The sequence below is a fragment of the Uranotaenia lowii genome, chromosome 2 (genome assembly GCF_029784155.1).
Source record: "Uranotaenia lowii strain MFRU-FL chromosome 2, ASM2978415v1, whole genome shotgun sequence".
Classification (NCBI taxonomy): Eukaryota; Metazoa; Arthropoda; class Insecta; order Diptera; family Culicidae; genus Uranotaenia; species Uranotaenia lowii.
This window is the reverse complement of record NC_073692.1, coordinates 210,146,536-210,159,756: the sequence shown is the minus strand read 5'-3', so window position 1 is coordinate 210,159,756 and position 13,221 is coordinate 210,146,536. Positions and strand designations below refer to the sequence as shown.

The window sequence follows — 13,221 nt, the reverse complement described above, 5'->3', positions numbered from 1 at the left end:
TTTGTATGAATTTGCCGAATTTTAAAGCGCTAGTAAATATTATAACTTAAATTTTTTATTTTCAAATATGTAAGTTGTCTTTGTTTTCCATTTCTGATTTTTGGTGTTTTCCTCGAAGCATACAAATTTAGATTTTTATCATGAAAAACAGTTTTTGTTCCTTTTGTCCTTTCCGGGACCCAATATTTCAATTGAAGGAGCAAACATATATTAAGCTTGAAATTTCGAAAGATGATTTGAAGTAGCAACTTAAAAGCTTTATTTTTATTCTCAATGTTGACTGAATTAGTAATTGCTTTGGGCTTTTAATATTTACAGCAATCTTGATTTTCCTTTTTTTTATGTTTATCAATTTTTTATTGTTCACTCAATAAATCAAATTTCCCAATCTTTAAAGGGTGATACGGTCAAAATTTGGTCAAGGGAAATCGTGTGTAAATCGGTGAAATCGTTTATTTTAAAATTCAAATTAAATTTCTTTTTCAAGTTTAATTAGTATGAAATCCAGGAAAAATATTCAGATAGGCTTACCCTTTTCCAAATCCGAATTGCCTGGCCTAACGCTTAACCCCTGCCATCAGATTTTGTACAGCCACCTTGTCCACCTTCTTCGCCGCAGAAAGCCAGTTTGCCTTGAACTGCTGCTCGTCCTTAGCAGTTTTTTGGTCTTTTTTTGGTTCTGCTTGACAATAGCCCAGTATTTCTCAATTGGGCGGAGCTCTGGCGTGTTGGGAGGGTTCTTGTTCTTAGGAACCACCTGCACGTTTTTGGCGGCGTACCACTCCATGGCCTTTTTACCGTTATGGCAAAATGCCAAATCCGGCCAAAACAGTACGGAACAACCGTGTTTCTTCAGGAAAGGCAGCAGACGTTTATTCAAACACTCTTTCACGTAAATTTCTTGGTTAACAGTCCCGGAAGCTATGAAAATGCTGCTTTTCATGCCACAGGTACAGATGGCTTGCCAAACCAGATATTTCTTCGCGAACTTTGACAGTTTCATGTGCTTGAAAATATCTGCCACCTTTCCCCTTCCTTTAGCGTATAAAACTTCTGTCCCGTAAGCTGCTTGTAGTCGGCTTTGACGTAGGTTTCGTCGTCCATTACCACGCAGTCAAACTTCGTCAGCATCGTCGTGTACAGCCTCCGGGATCGCGCTTTGGCCGTCGTATTTTGTTTATCATCGCGATTTGGAGTCACTACCTTCTTGTAGGTCGATAGTCCGGCTCGTTTTTTTGGCTCGATGCACGGTTGTAGACGATACACCCAGCTTATTTGCGGCATCTCGGAGAGAGAGTTTAGGGTTTCGCTTGAAACTACCGGCAACTCTCTTTGTCGTCTCAGCGGCTTCCGGTTTTCGATTTCCCCCCGATCCAGACTTCCTGGCTGTCGACAAACGTTCCCCAAACACTTTAATTACATTTGTAACGGTTGATTTGGCAACTTTTAGCGATTTTGCCAGCTTTGCGTGCTAGTCGCTCGGATTTTTGCGATGCGCGAGCAAAATTTTGATAAGCTGCTCTTCTTCCTTGGACGGCATTTTGACAACTGAAGAGTGAATTCCAAAATCAAAATAAAAGCAACATTCTATACACACACACCTTCAAAATGAGGGATGTTCAGGTTTTTTGAATGCAAAATTGAAAGAAATACGTCAAGTTGATATTGACCAAATTTTGACCGTATCACCCTTTACTTTGTCATTAAAAGCTTTCAATAATGAATTGTACATGATGAATTTAAAATATAAAAACTTTATTTTCGAAAATTAATTATTCATCTTTTTCCTTCTGTAACTATACAAGTTTGAATACAAAAAATATAATCTCTTAATTAAACTCAATCATCAAACCAGTGTTTTGAGTAAATTCTCTTCAGTTCAAAATGGATATTTGTTTTATTTCCGTATCAAGCATTCACATTTAAAATCGTGAAGAGTTTTTTTTTCGAATTCAAAATATTACCGTGGAATCTTTTAATAAACTCTACAATTAAGAAATGACAAGGTAAAAAATAATTTTATATAAATGATAAATTATATAAAATTATTATAATTCCAATAAATAATGTTCGACAGTTGCTCATTAAAATAGCCAAAAATACAATGCCTACAAAAATGTTCAATCGTACGCGATTAGCCTTTGAAAAGCAGAAAAGAGTTTTTTTTTTCAAGAGTTCGAATAGGTCAAATGCTAATTCGTTCCGTCATTGATCTCTAATCTTTTCCAGGAGGAAACTTTGAACAACACGACGCGTTCTGAGCTGAGCTTCGTTCCAACAACGGAGGACGATGGCAAGCTGATAACTTGTCGAGCGGAAAATCCCAACGTTACCGGCCTGTTCCTCGAAACATCCTGGAAGATAGAGGTCGTTTGTAAGTAGTCATCTGTTCCGATAAATCTACCCCCACTCCCAAAAAGCCAAACCTATAGTTCGTAAAAAGCTTTTTCCACCCATACCCGATAATCACCGTCATTCCCGCCTTGATAAGGGTTCACATTTCAACATCTCGATGCGATGACAATTTTCATTCTGCTGCGGGTTGGGGCGACAAAAAACAAACTATCGGCATATCTTTCACATACCGCGAAAGATGCTGCTGCTGCTGGAAGAAATTAATTAAATTTGAATTTGAACCAAACGCTCGTAAAAACTAACTTTGCTAATAACATTCGGAAGGCAAAACATTTCCACTGTCGCTTTGGCAGGATTCCGATGAGTGGCACACTGAGAAAAAAATTAGGATGATTTCTAAACGAAATATCATTTAAATTTTATATTTTACTATGCTCATGCAATCAGGGTTCTTTAATATTATTTAAGATGGTTGTTAATGTTCAAAATTTTTTGGAGTGTTCAAATCGCAGAAGGTCTCAACTCAACACCGAAAACATTCACAGCATCATCAGGACCATCGCACTGCTGCTGGTGTCACTTGCTTTCGAACTGAGATAGTCTAACCCGTTTTTTTTTACTTTCGGCTTAATTGCGATTCCGATTCGGAACATTTGATAAAAGTTTATCTTTGGTTCGGTTCCAGAGTGAAACCGTGGCATGACCACGGAATTTGTGTGCCGTAAAAACCTGCGGAATCTGCTCGCTCAACGTTAGGGACATAAAAATGGTCGACCTTTGGCTGCTGACTGTGAGCTGACTTTCCAACCGACTACCGACAGTCTGATAGCGTTCAAATTTTAGATAAATGTCATCGTCGCAGCACTTTGCGGTTCAACTGGTCAAACTCCATTTGTCAAACTTTTGGGCCTCAAGCTAGAAAATTTGGAACTTGTTACAATTTCTGGCGGAACCGAAGGTCCATTTATCAAACACAAAGAAAACTCTGAGAATTTTTAATTGATAAAAAAAAGGCAGAAGAATCAAAACTCAACACTTAGAATAATTAGTGAATCGTCCAGTTAAACTGGACTGGTTAAAATAAATTCAAATTAAAAATGAATGGAAAAACGAACAAAATTCAAGGTAGAATAATAAAATCTCATTTGGAGTACCAAAACAATCAGAAACGGGTTTTCCGAGTTCAAAAATTACTGGATAAGGGTTTCCGAAAAGTTTTTTTTTGTCGACCATGATGGAAAGCAGGCCATGAAGTCCAAATTATAGATTTTAAATTCTAGATTCTGCAGGGTGGAAACGTTGAAGTGACTTTATTTATTGCATAAAACTCCAAACGTCTGTCATATCCTTTACAAATCAATTTCAATATAATTCATAAAAACTAGAGTTATAAACTGAGTACTTATGTTCATATTCTTCACCTTGGTGTTTGATGAAGGCGGGTAGATGCTTTTCGTAATCTTTGCAAGCTTCTATAGATGATATTGAAATTGATCCCAAAAGAATAAAAAAAAATGGTTTAAGTTTTATGCAATTAACATAGTGAATCACTTTCACGTTGCCATCCTGTAAATCTATGATTCTAAATTCAAGATTTAAGATTCTAGATTCAAGATTCAAGATTCTGGATTCAACCTTCTAGATTCTAGATTCTAGATACTAGATACTAGATTCTAGATTCTGGATTGTAGATTCTAGATTCTAGATTCTAGATTCTAGATTCTAGATTCTAGATTCTAGATTCTAGATTCTAGATTCTAGATTCTAGATTCTAGATTCTAGATTCTAGATTCTAGATTCTAGATTCTAGATTCTAGATTCTAGATTCTAGATTCTAGATTCCGGATTCTAGATTCTAGGTTCTAAATTCTAGATTCTAGATTCTACATTCTAGATTCTAGATTCTAGGTCCTAGATTCTAGATTCTAGATTCCTGGTGCTAGATTCTAGAACCTAGAATCTAGAATCTAGTTTCAAAATTCAATAATCTGGATTCTAGATTCTATATTTCAAAATTTATATTCTTGTTTCTAGTTTCTAAATTGTTGATTCTTGATTCTTGGTTCTAGATCCTAAATTCAAGAGTCTAGATTCTACATTCTGGGTTCTAGATTCAAGATTCTTTATTCTTGATTCTAGGTTTTAAATTCTAGATTCTGGATTCTATATTCTAGATTCTGGATTCTAGATTCTAGATTCTAGATTCTAGATTCTTGATTATAGATTCTGGATTTTAGATTCTAGATTCTGGAATCTAGATTCTAGATTTGAGATAATAGATACTTGATAATAAATTCTATATTTAAGATTCAAGATACTAGATTTAACATTATAGATTCCAGATGCTAGATTCTTGATTCTTGATTCTAGACTCTAGATTCCACATTCAAGATTCAAGATTCTAGATTATCAATTCCAATATATAGATTCTTGATACTAGACTCTAGATTCTGGATTCTTTAATCTTGATTCTAGATTCTAGATAAAAGATCCTAGATTCTAGTTTCAGATTTTAGATTCTAGTGTTAAGATTCAAGATTCTAGATTCAACATTCTAGATTCAAGATTCAGGATTCTAGATTCTAGATTCTTGATTCTAGATGCTAGATTAATTCTAAATTCCAAGATCTAGATTAAGATTCTGGGTACTTGATTCTAAACACTTGATTTTTAATTTTAATTTTGTATATAAGATTCTTAATTCAAGACTCAAAAGTATGGCTTCTAGATCCTTGATTCTAGATTCAAGAATCAAAATTCTAGATTCTAGATACTCGATTCAGTATATAAAATTCTAGTTTCTAGATGCTCGATTATAGTTTCAAGATTTAAGAATTGAGATAAGAGATCTTAGATTAAAGATTCTAGATTCAAGTTTAAAAATTCTAGATTCCTAACTTAAAATCCTTGATTCTAGATTTAAGACATTAGATTTAAGATTCAAAATTCTAAATTCCAGATAATAGATTCTACATTCTAGATTCTGGATTTAAGATTCTAGTTTTTAGATTCTAGATAATATTTTCTAGATTTTATATTTAAGATTCTAGATTCAAGATTCTGAATTCAATATTCTAAATTCAAGATTCTAGATTCTAGATTCTAGATTCTGAATTTTAGATTCTAGATTCTAGATTTAAGATTCTAGATTCTAGATCAGGGGTGGCCAAGATTTTCAACAGGCGGGCCAAATTTTAGTACTGAGACTTGCTTGCGGGCCACACAAAATTTTTTTTTCTTAAGTATTAAATACAAACGAATTTCAGTGGGTTACCTAAAGTATAAATTTAGCCAAATATGTTTTTACATGTTTTCAAAATGAAGATTTTCGAGATTCAGTATAGATTTTTATCAGTTTTAAAAATCAAAACAAAAATTTAAAAATGTTAATATACTTTTAATGAGCTAACAGACAAGATTATACCTTCCAATTCAGACTAAATACATGGGTTATGAATTAAATTCAATTTCCTCGACAATACTTCACACACATAGCGTGTTTAGATATTTCAAACTTTCTGGGCATATTCATCCCATAAGGATCACTCTGCAGAACGGGATAAAATACGAAATAAAATACCCTTCCTAAGTTTTTCGCATTTCAGATGTAACTTTCTTACGCTTTTTGATAATAATAATAATGAAAAATAATATAAAAAATCTTCCGTGTTATTTTCTTGTGTTGTTCTTTTGGAAGCTTTCAAATGTTGCACATACCTAATCTTAATGTTTAAAATTTTAATGATCGTTCTTTTAAAATTTTCCATTTGATCAAATTTTAATTCGGATAAAAGGATAAAAATAATTTAATTTTTTTTTCAAATTATCATTGTCATTTTACATTTTTGAAATAAAAAAAACAAGTAAAAGCAAATTACTTTAAAAAAATATATTTTTCTTAAAGTCCCCTCTTTCGTAATATGTAAGTACCAAATTAGTTCAAGTTGAAATTTAGATGAATTTTACATAGCTGAATATTTTTATTGTAGAGTCTGGCTTTAAAAATATGATTACTTATTATTAAGGCTGCTAATTTCATATTTTCTAAATTAATTACTCTCTTAATTTTTGGTGAACTTACAGATAGAAAAAGCTCCACAATCTGAGGGAAACTTCATATCAGTCATCTCGCTTGTCAAATGTTCTTGGTGGAAATTTTTTACAACAAATTTGGAGAGAAAATCAATTTTAACCAAAACAAAGCACATTAATTAGCAATCAGCGTTTTAATGCCCAACACTGTCTATGAGATTATATACCATGGCACGTAAATTAAAAATACGTTACTAATACTAAGATATACCATTTCAATTGAATTTGAAAAATTTTACCTTTTTCAGTTGAAGTTAAGTAAAAATAAAGTGTGTGAGATTTATATTTTTAAAATCAACTTTAACAGACTGAATAATTTTTGTTGATAAACAAAGATTTGAAAATTAACAGAGGGAGAAATTTTTTTCCACATTAAAGGCAAGTAATAAGAAAAAATCGCCAGGTCCGGACGGATTGACGTACGAGTTCTATATAAGCCATTTAGAAATGTTGAAATTTGACTTGCAATATGTTTTTAATCGATACCTCAATGGAACTTCTACTCCTCCTAAAGAATTTACTTATGGTATTATTACCTTGATTCCTAAAAAAGAAAAATCTTTTGATATAAATAATTTTAGACCTATAAGTTTACTTAATACAGATTATAAACTTTTCATTAGAATTCTAGCAAATCGCATTCAACTATTAATAGATAAATTAATTGATAGAGGACAAAGCGCTTGTGTGCCAGAATGATCGTGTACTAGTAGTTTGAAGGACTTCCGTCGACTTATGACAAAAGCAATGGAAAATAAAAAATTTCAAGGTATTTTGCTCAGTTTGGACCTTGCCAAGGCTTTTGATTCTGTAGATCATAATTTTCTTTGGAAAGTACATGTGAAATTTGGTTTTCCTGACATGTTCATATCCTGTATTCAACGACTTTATTGCCAAGCTTCCTCCAAGGTTCAATACAACGGATTTTTTACTCGGGAAATACGAATTCAATCTTCTGTACGAAAAGGCTGTCCCCTCAGTATGTTTTTATTTGCCCTGTACATAGAGCCACTTATTCGGAAAATTGATGAGAACATACTCGGGGTACTTACTTTTGATAAGTTCCTTAGAGTAATAGCTTTCGCCGATGACATTAATATGTTTCTTAGAAACTCTGAGGAGTTTGATGTTGTTTTAACAATAATCAATTCTTTCTTAAAGTATTCTAAAATACAGCTAAATTTACAAAAATCTCGTTTTCTTCGAATTAATAATTGCCCTGGTGGCCCTTTTCTTATACCAGAAGCAAATGAATTAAAAGTATTTGGAGTTGATTTTTAAAAAAACTTGGGACGAAAGTGTTGACCGAAATTATGGAAAGCTGATTGCTGACATTGCTCATAGGACATCTCTAAACAATTTTAGGGTTTTGAGTTTATTGGAAAGAGTTTGGTATATTAATACGTTTGTCCTGTCCAAGCTTTGGTACATAGCACAGATTTACCCTCCAAAAAATAAACACCTTGCTAAAATTAAGTCAATAGTTGGACAATTTGTTTGGAAAAATAATATGTTTAGAGTAGAAAGGAAGCAACTATATTTAGACATAGATCGAGGAGGATTGGGATTGATTGATCCAAAAGGAAAATGCAAAGCATTGTTTGTAAGAAACATACTAGTTCCTCCTTCAAATGAAGATTATTTGCTGAAATTTATCCATCTAGGAAGACTGACGAGAAATGGTAAAGAATGGATTTTGAAAGCGCAGCATCTCAAAAACAGCCCTGAAATTGAAACTACTAAACGATTATATAGATCCCTTGTCTTTGGCGATACGATCAAGCCCAAAATTGAAGAAATTTTTCCCCTCGTAACATGGAGCTCATTTTGGAAAATCATTGGTTATTCTTTCTTAATGTCCACTGATCGATCAAGTTTATATTTATTGTTCAATAATCTAATACCCAACAAAAAGAAACTTACTGAATACAATATTGGAAATCTGGATAATGAGTTGTGCGATATTTGTTGTCAAATTGATACGAATGAACATCGATTGAGTTTGTGTTTTGCAAACGAAGATGTAAGATTATGGGTAGAAAGAATATTACGAACAAGGTACAGAATTGTTTTTGTCAATATAGAAGATATATTAAGAATAGATTGCGAAGAACCTCTCCAAAAAACGGCATTGTGGTTAGTAGTACGTTATATAGCTTATTGCGTGGAAAATTTTCCAAATTTAAATTTATATTTGTTTCAAAAAAGTATCCGCGAATTTAGATGGAACAATAAAAATATTGTAAAGAATTTGTTTGATTGTAACTTAAATATTTGTTAAAATAATGAAAAGAAGTGTAATGGTTTTGTAAATGTAGGTTAAGTTTGTTTTGTTCAATAAAAAAAAAATAAAAAAAAATAGAATTCGAATGACAAATAGTAGAAGTTTTGTACCAACATAACTCTGATAATGTTGCGATTACAATATAATGTGATAATTTTACATTTTTACATTTTTTTTTTTAATTTTTTCAATTAATTTGAGCTTTTTTTTACTGTTTGATTTGTTTCAATCGAAGCTGACAAATAAAATTTCGGACAACAAAATAAAAAAAAATACTAAATTAATGTTTTGTAAAAATGTTGTGAGTGATTTTGAAATACGGTGATTTTTAGCTCAAAATAAACATAAATATTTTTTTGCTTTCCTATTATCATTATAATGTACTGAGTCATTCGAGTTCTTTCGTAATTTATGAGCATATCTCCCGGACGCCTTCCAAACTCTTCCAAAATATACTAGTTTCCGCTTGAAGACTTTCAACGCTCCCAGAATAGTGGAGATCAATTTCAATACCACTTGTATGAAGTAACTAAATAACAAATATTAATTGCATAATACGTGAGTAAAGTACAAACAATATGTAAAATTTTGTTAAAATTGAAGACCATGGAAATGTTTCTCTTCTGCTTGATATAGTCGGTTTTTTTTTTCAATGATGTAGAAGGAAAACATTCTATTCTGAAAAAAGCTTCGCGGGCCGCAAAAAGACAGACGCGGGCCACATGTGGCCCGCGGGCCATGGTTTGGCTACCCATGTTCTAGATACTTGATTTTAGATTCTTGATTCTAGATTCTAGATTCTAGATTCTCGATTCTGGATTCTAGATCCTAAATTCTAGATTCTAGATTCTAGATTTTAGATTCTAGATTCTAGATTCTAGATTCTAGATTCTAGATTCTAGATTCTAGATTCTAGATTCTAGATTCTAGATTCTAGATTCTAGATTCTAGATTCTAGATTCTAGATTCTAGATTCTAGATTCTTGATTCTAGATTCTAAATTTTAGATTCTAGATTCCAATTTAGATGACATTGAAATTGATCCCAAAAAGAATAAAAAAAATGGTTTGAGTTTTATGCAATTAACATAGTGAATCACTTTCACGTTGCCATCCTGTAAATCTATGATTCTAAATTCCAAATTCAAGATTTAAGATTCTAGATTCTAGATTCAAGATTCTGGATTCAACCTTCTAGATTCTAGATTCTAGATACTAGATACTAGATTCTAGATTCTGGATTGTAGATTCTAGATTCTAGATTCTAGATTCTAGATTCTAGATTCTAGATTCTAGATTCTAGATTCTAGATTCTAGATTCTAGATTCTAGATTCTAGATTCTTGATTCTAGATTCTAGATTCTAAATTCTAGATTCTAGATTCTAGGTCCTAGATTCTAGATTCTAGATTCTTGGTGCTAGATTCTAGATCCTAGAATCTAGAATCTAGTTTCAAAATTCAATAATCTGGATTCTAGATTCTATATTTCAAAATTTATATTCTTGTTTCTAGTTTCTAAATTGTTGATTCTTGATTCTTAATTCTAGATCCTAAATTCAAGAGTCTAGATTCTAGATTCTAGATTCTAGATTCTAGATTCTAGATTCGAGATTCTAGATTCTAGATTCTATATTCTAGATTCTAGATTCTAGATTCTAGATTCTAGATTCTAGATTCTAGATTCTAGATTCTAGATTCTATATTCTAGATTCTAGATTCTAGATTCTAGATTTTAAATTCAGAATTCTAGATTCTATATTCTAAATTCTAGATTGCAGATTCTAGATTCTGATTCTAGATTCTGAATTAAACATAATAGATTCTGGGTTCTAGATTCAAGATTCTTTATTCTTGATTCTAGGTTTTAAATTCTAGATTCTGGATTCTATATTCTATATTCTGGATTCTAGATTCAAGATTCTAGATTCTAGATTCTTGATTAAAGATTCTGGATTTTAGATTCTAGATTCTGGAATCTAGATTCTAGATTTGAGATAATAGATACTTGATAATAAATTCTATATTTAAGATTCAAGATACTAGATTTAACATTATAGATTCCAGATCCTAGATTCTTGATTCTTGATTCTTGATTCTAGACTCTAGATTCCACATTCATGATTCAAGATTCTAGATTATCAATTCCAAAATATAGATTCTTGATACTAGACTCTAGATTCAAGATCCTAGATTCTAGTTTCAGATTTTAGATTCTAGATTTAAGATTCAAGATTCTAGATTCAACATTCTAGATTCAAGATTCAAGATTCAAGATTCTGGATTCTAGATTCTTGATTCTAGATGCTAGATTAATTCTAAATTTCAAGATCTAGATTATAGATTCTGGGTACTTGATTCTAAACTCTTGATTTTTAATTATAATTTTGTATATAAGATTCTAAATTCAAGACTAAAATGTATGGCTTCTAGATCCTTGATTCTAGATTCAAGAATCAAAATTCTAGATTCTAGATACTCGATTCAGGATATAAAATTCTAGTTTCTAGATGCTCGATTATAGTTTCAAGATTTAAGAATTGAGATAAGAGATCTTAGATTAAAGATTCTAGATTCAAGTTTAAAAATTCTAGATTCCTAACTTAAAATCCTTGCTTCTAGATTCTAGACATTAGATTAAAGATTCAAAATTCTAAATTCCAGATAATAGATTCTACATTCTAGATTCTGGATTTAAGATTCTAGTTTTTAGATTCTAGATAATATTTTCTAGATTTTATATTTAAGATTTTAGATTCTAGATTCTAGATTCTGAATTCTAGATTCTAGATTCTAGATTCTAGATACTTGATTTTAGATTCTTGATTCTAGATTCTAGATTCAAGATTCTCGATTCTGGATTCTAGATCCTAAATTCTAGATTCTAGATTCTAGATTTTAGATTCTAGATTCTAGATTCTAGATTCTAGATTCTAGATTCTAGATTCTAGATTCTAGATTCTAGATTCTTGATTCTAGATTCTAAATTTTAGATTCTAGATTCCAATTTCTAGATTCAAGATTTGAATTTCTAGAATCCAGATTTAAGATTCTAGATTCTAGACTATAAATTCTTAATTAAAGATTCTGGATTCTAAATTATAAATTGCAGATTTCTGATTCAAGATTCTAGATTCTAGATTGAACATTCGCGGTTCTAGATTCTAGATTCTAGATTCAAGATTCTAGATTCTAGATTCAAGATCCTAGATTGAAGATATTAGATTCTTGATTCTGGATTTAAGATTCTGGATTCTAAATTCTAGATAGTAGATTCTAGATGCTAGATTCCAGATTCTAGATTCTAGATTCTAGATTCTAGATTCTAGATTTTAGATTCTAGCTTTCAGATTCTTGATCCTAGATTCTAGATTCAAGATTTACAATTCATGCTTCTAAATTCTAGATAGCAGATTTAAGAGTCTAGATTCTAGATTCTTGATTCTTGATTTTAGATTCTAGATTCTGGATTCTAGATTCTAGATTCTTGATTCTAGCTTCTGGATTCTAGATTCAAGATTCTTCATTCTAGATTCTAGATTCTAGATTCTACATTCTAGATTCTAGATTCTAGATTCTAGATTCTAGATTCTAGATTTTAGATCCTTGCTTCTCGATTCTAGATTCTAGATAGCAGACTCTAGAGTCTATATTCTAGATTCAAGATCCAAGATTCTAAATTCTAGATTCTTGATTCTAGATTCTAGATTAAGATTCTAGACGTTTGATTATAGATTCTAAATTCTACATTCTAGATATAGATTCAAGATTATAGATTCTGAATTTCAGATCCTAGATTCGAGATTCAAGATTCAAGAATCTCGATTCTCGTTTCTAGATTCTAGATTTTTGATTCTTTTTTCTGGATTCAAGATTCTAGAATCCAGCTCCTTGATCCTAGATTTCAGATTCTAGATTCTAGATTCTAGATTGTAGATTCTAGATTCTAGATTGAAGATTCTAGTTTCTAGATTTTAGATTGTATATTTCAGATTCTAGATTGTGGATTCTCGATTCTAGATTCTAGATTGTAGTTCTAGATTGTAGATTCTAGATTCTAGATTGTAGATTCTAGATTCTAGATTGCTGATTCTAGTTTCTAGACTGTAGATTCTAGATTCTGAATTCTAGATTCTAGATTCTAGATTCTAGATTCTAGACTGAAGATTCTTGATTCCAGATTCTAGATTCCTGATTCTACATTCTTGACTCTAGATTCTAGATTCTAGATTCTAGATTTCAGATTCTATATTCTAGATTCTAGATTCTAGATTCTAGATTCTAGATTCTGGACTCTAGATTCTAAGTTCTAGATTCTAGATTCTCGATTCTTGATTCTAGATCTTCGATTCTTGATTCTAGATTGAAGATTCTAGATTCTGGATTCTAGATTCTAGATTTAAGATTCTAAGATTCTAGATTCTTGATTCTAGGTTCTAGTATCTTGGTTCTAGATTCTAGATTCTTGATTCTAGATATTCGATTCTAGATTC

The 13,221-nt window shown here is 31.3% G+C and overlaps 1 protein-coding gene across 1 annotated transcript in view; it reads left to right on the top strand.

Annotated features, from left to right (window-relative positions):
• Nucleotides 1-13,221, top strand: part of LOC129742288 (nephrin-like) — a 587,776-nt gene that overhangs the window by 494,463 nt on the left and 80,092 nt on the right. Inside the window, exon 8 of the mRNA XM_055734170.1 lies at nt 2,230-2,374. Within this exon, the coding sequence (XP_055590145.1) occupies nt 2,230-2,374 (145 nt within the window). The remainder of the gene's footprint in view (nt 1-2,229; nt 2,375-13,221) is intronic.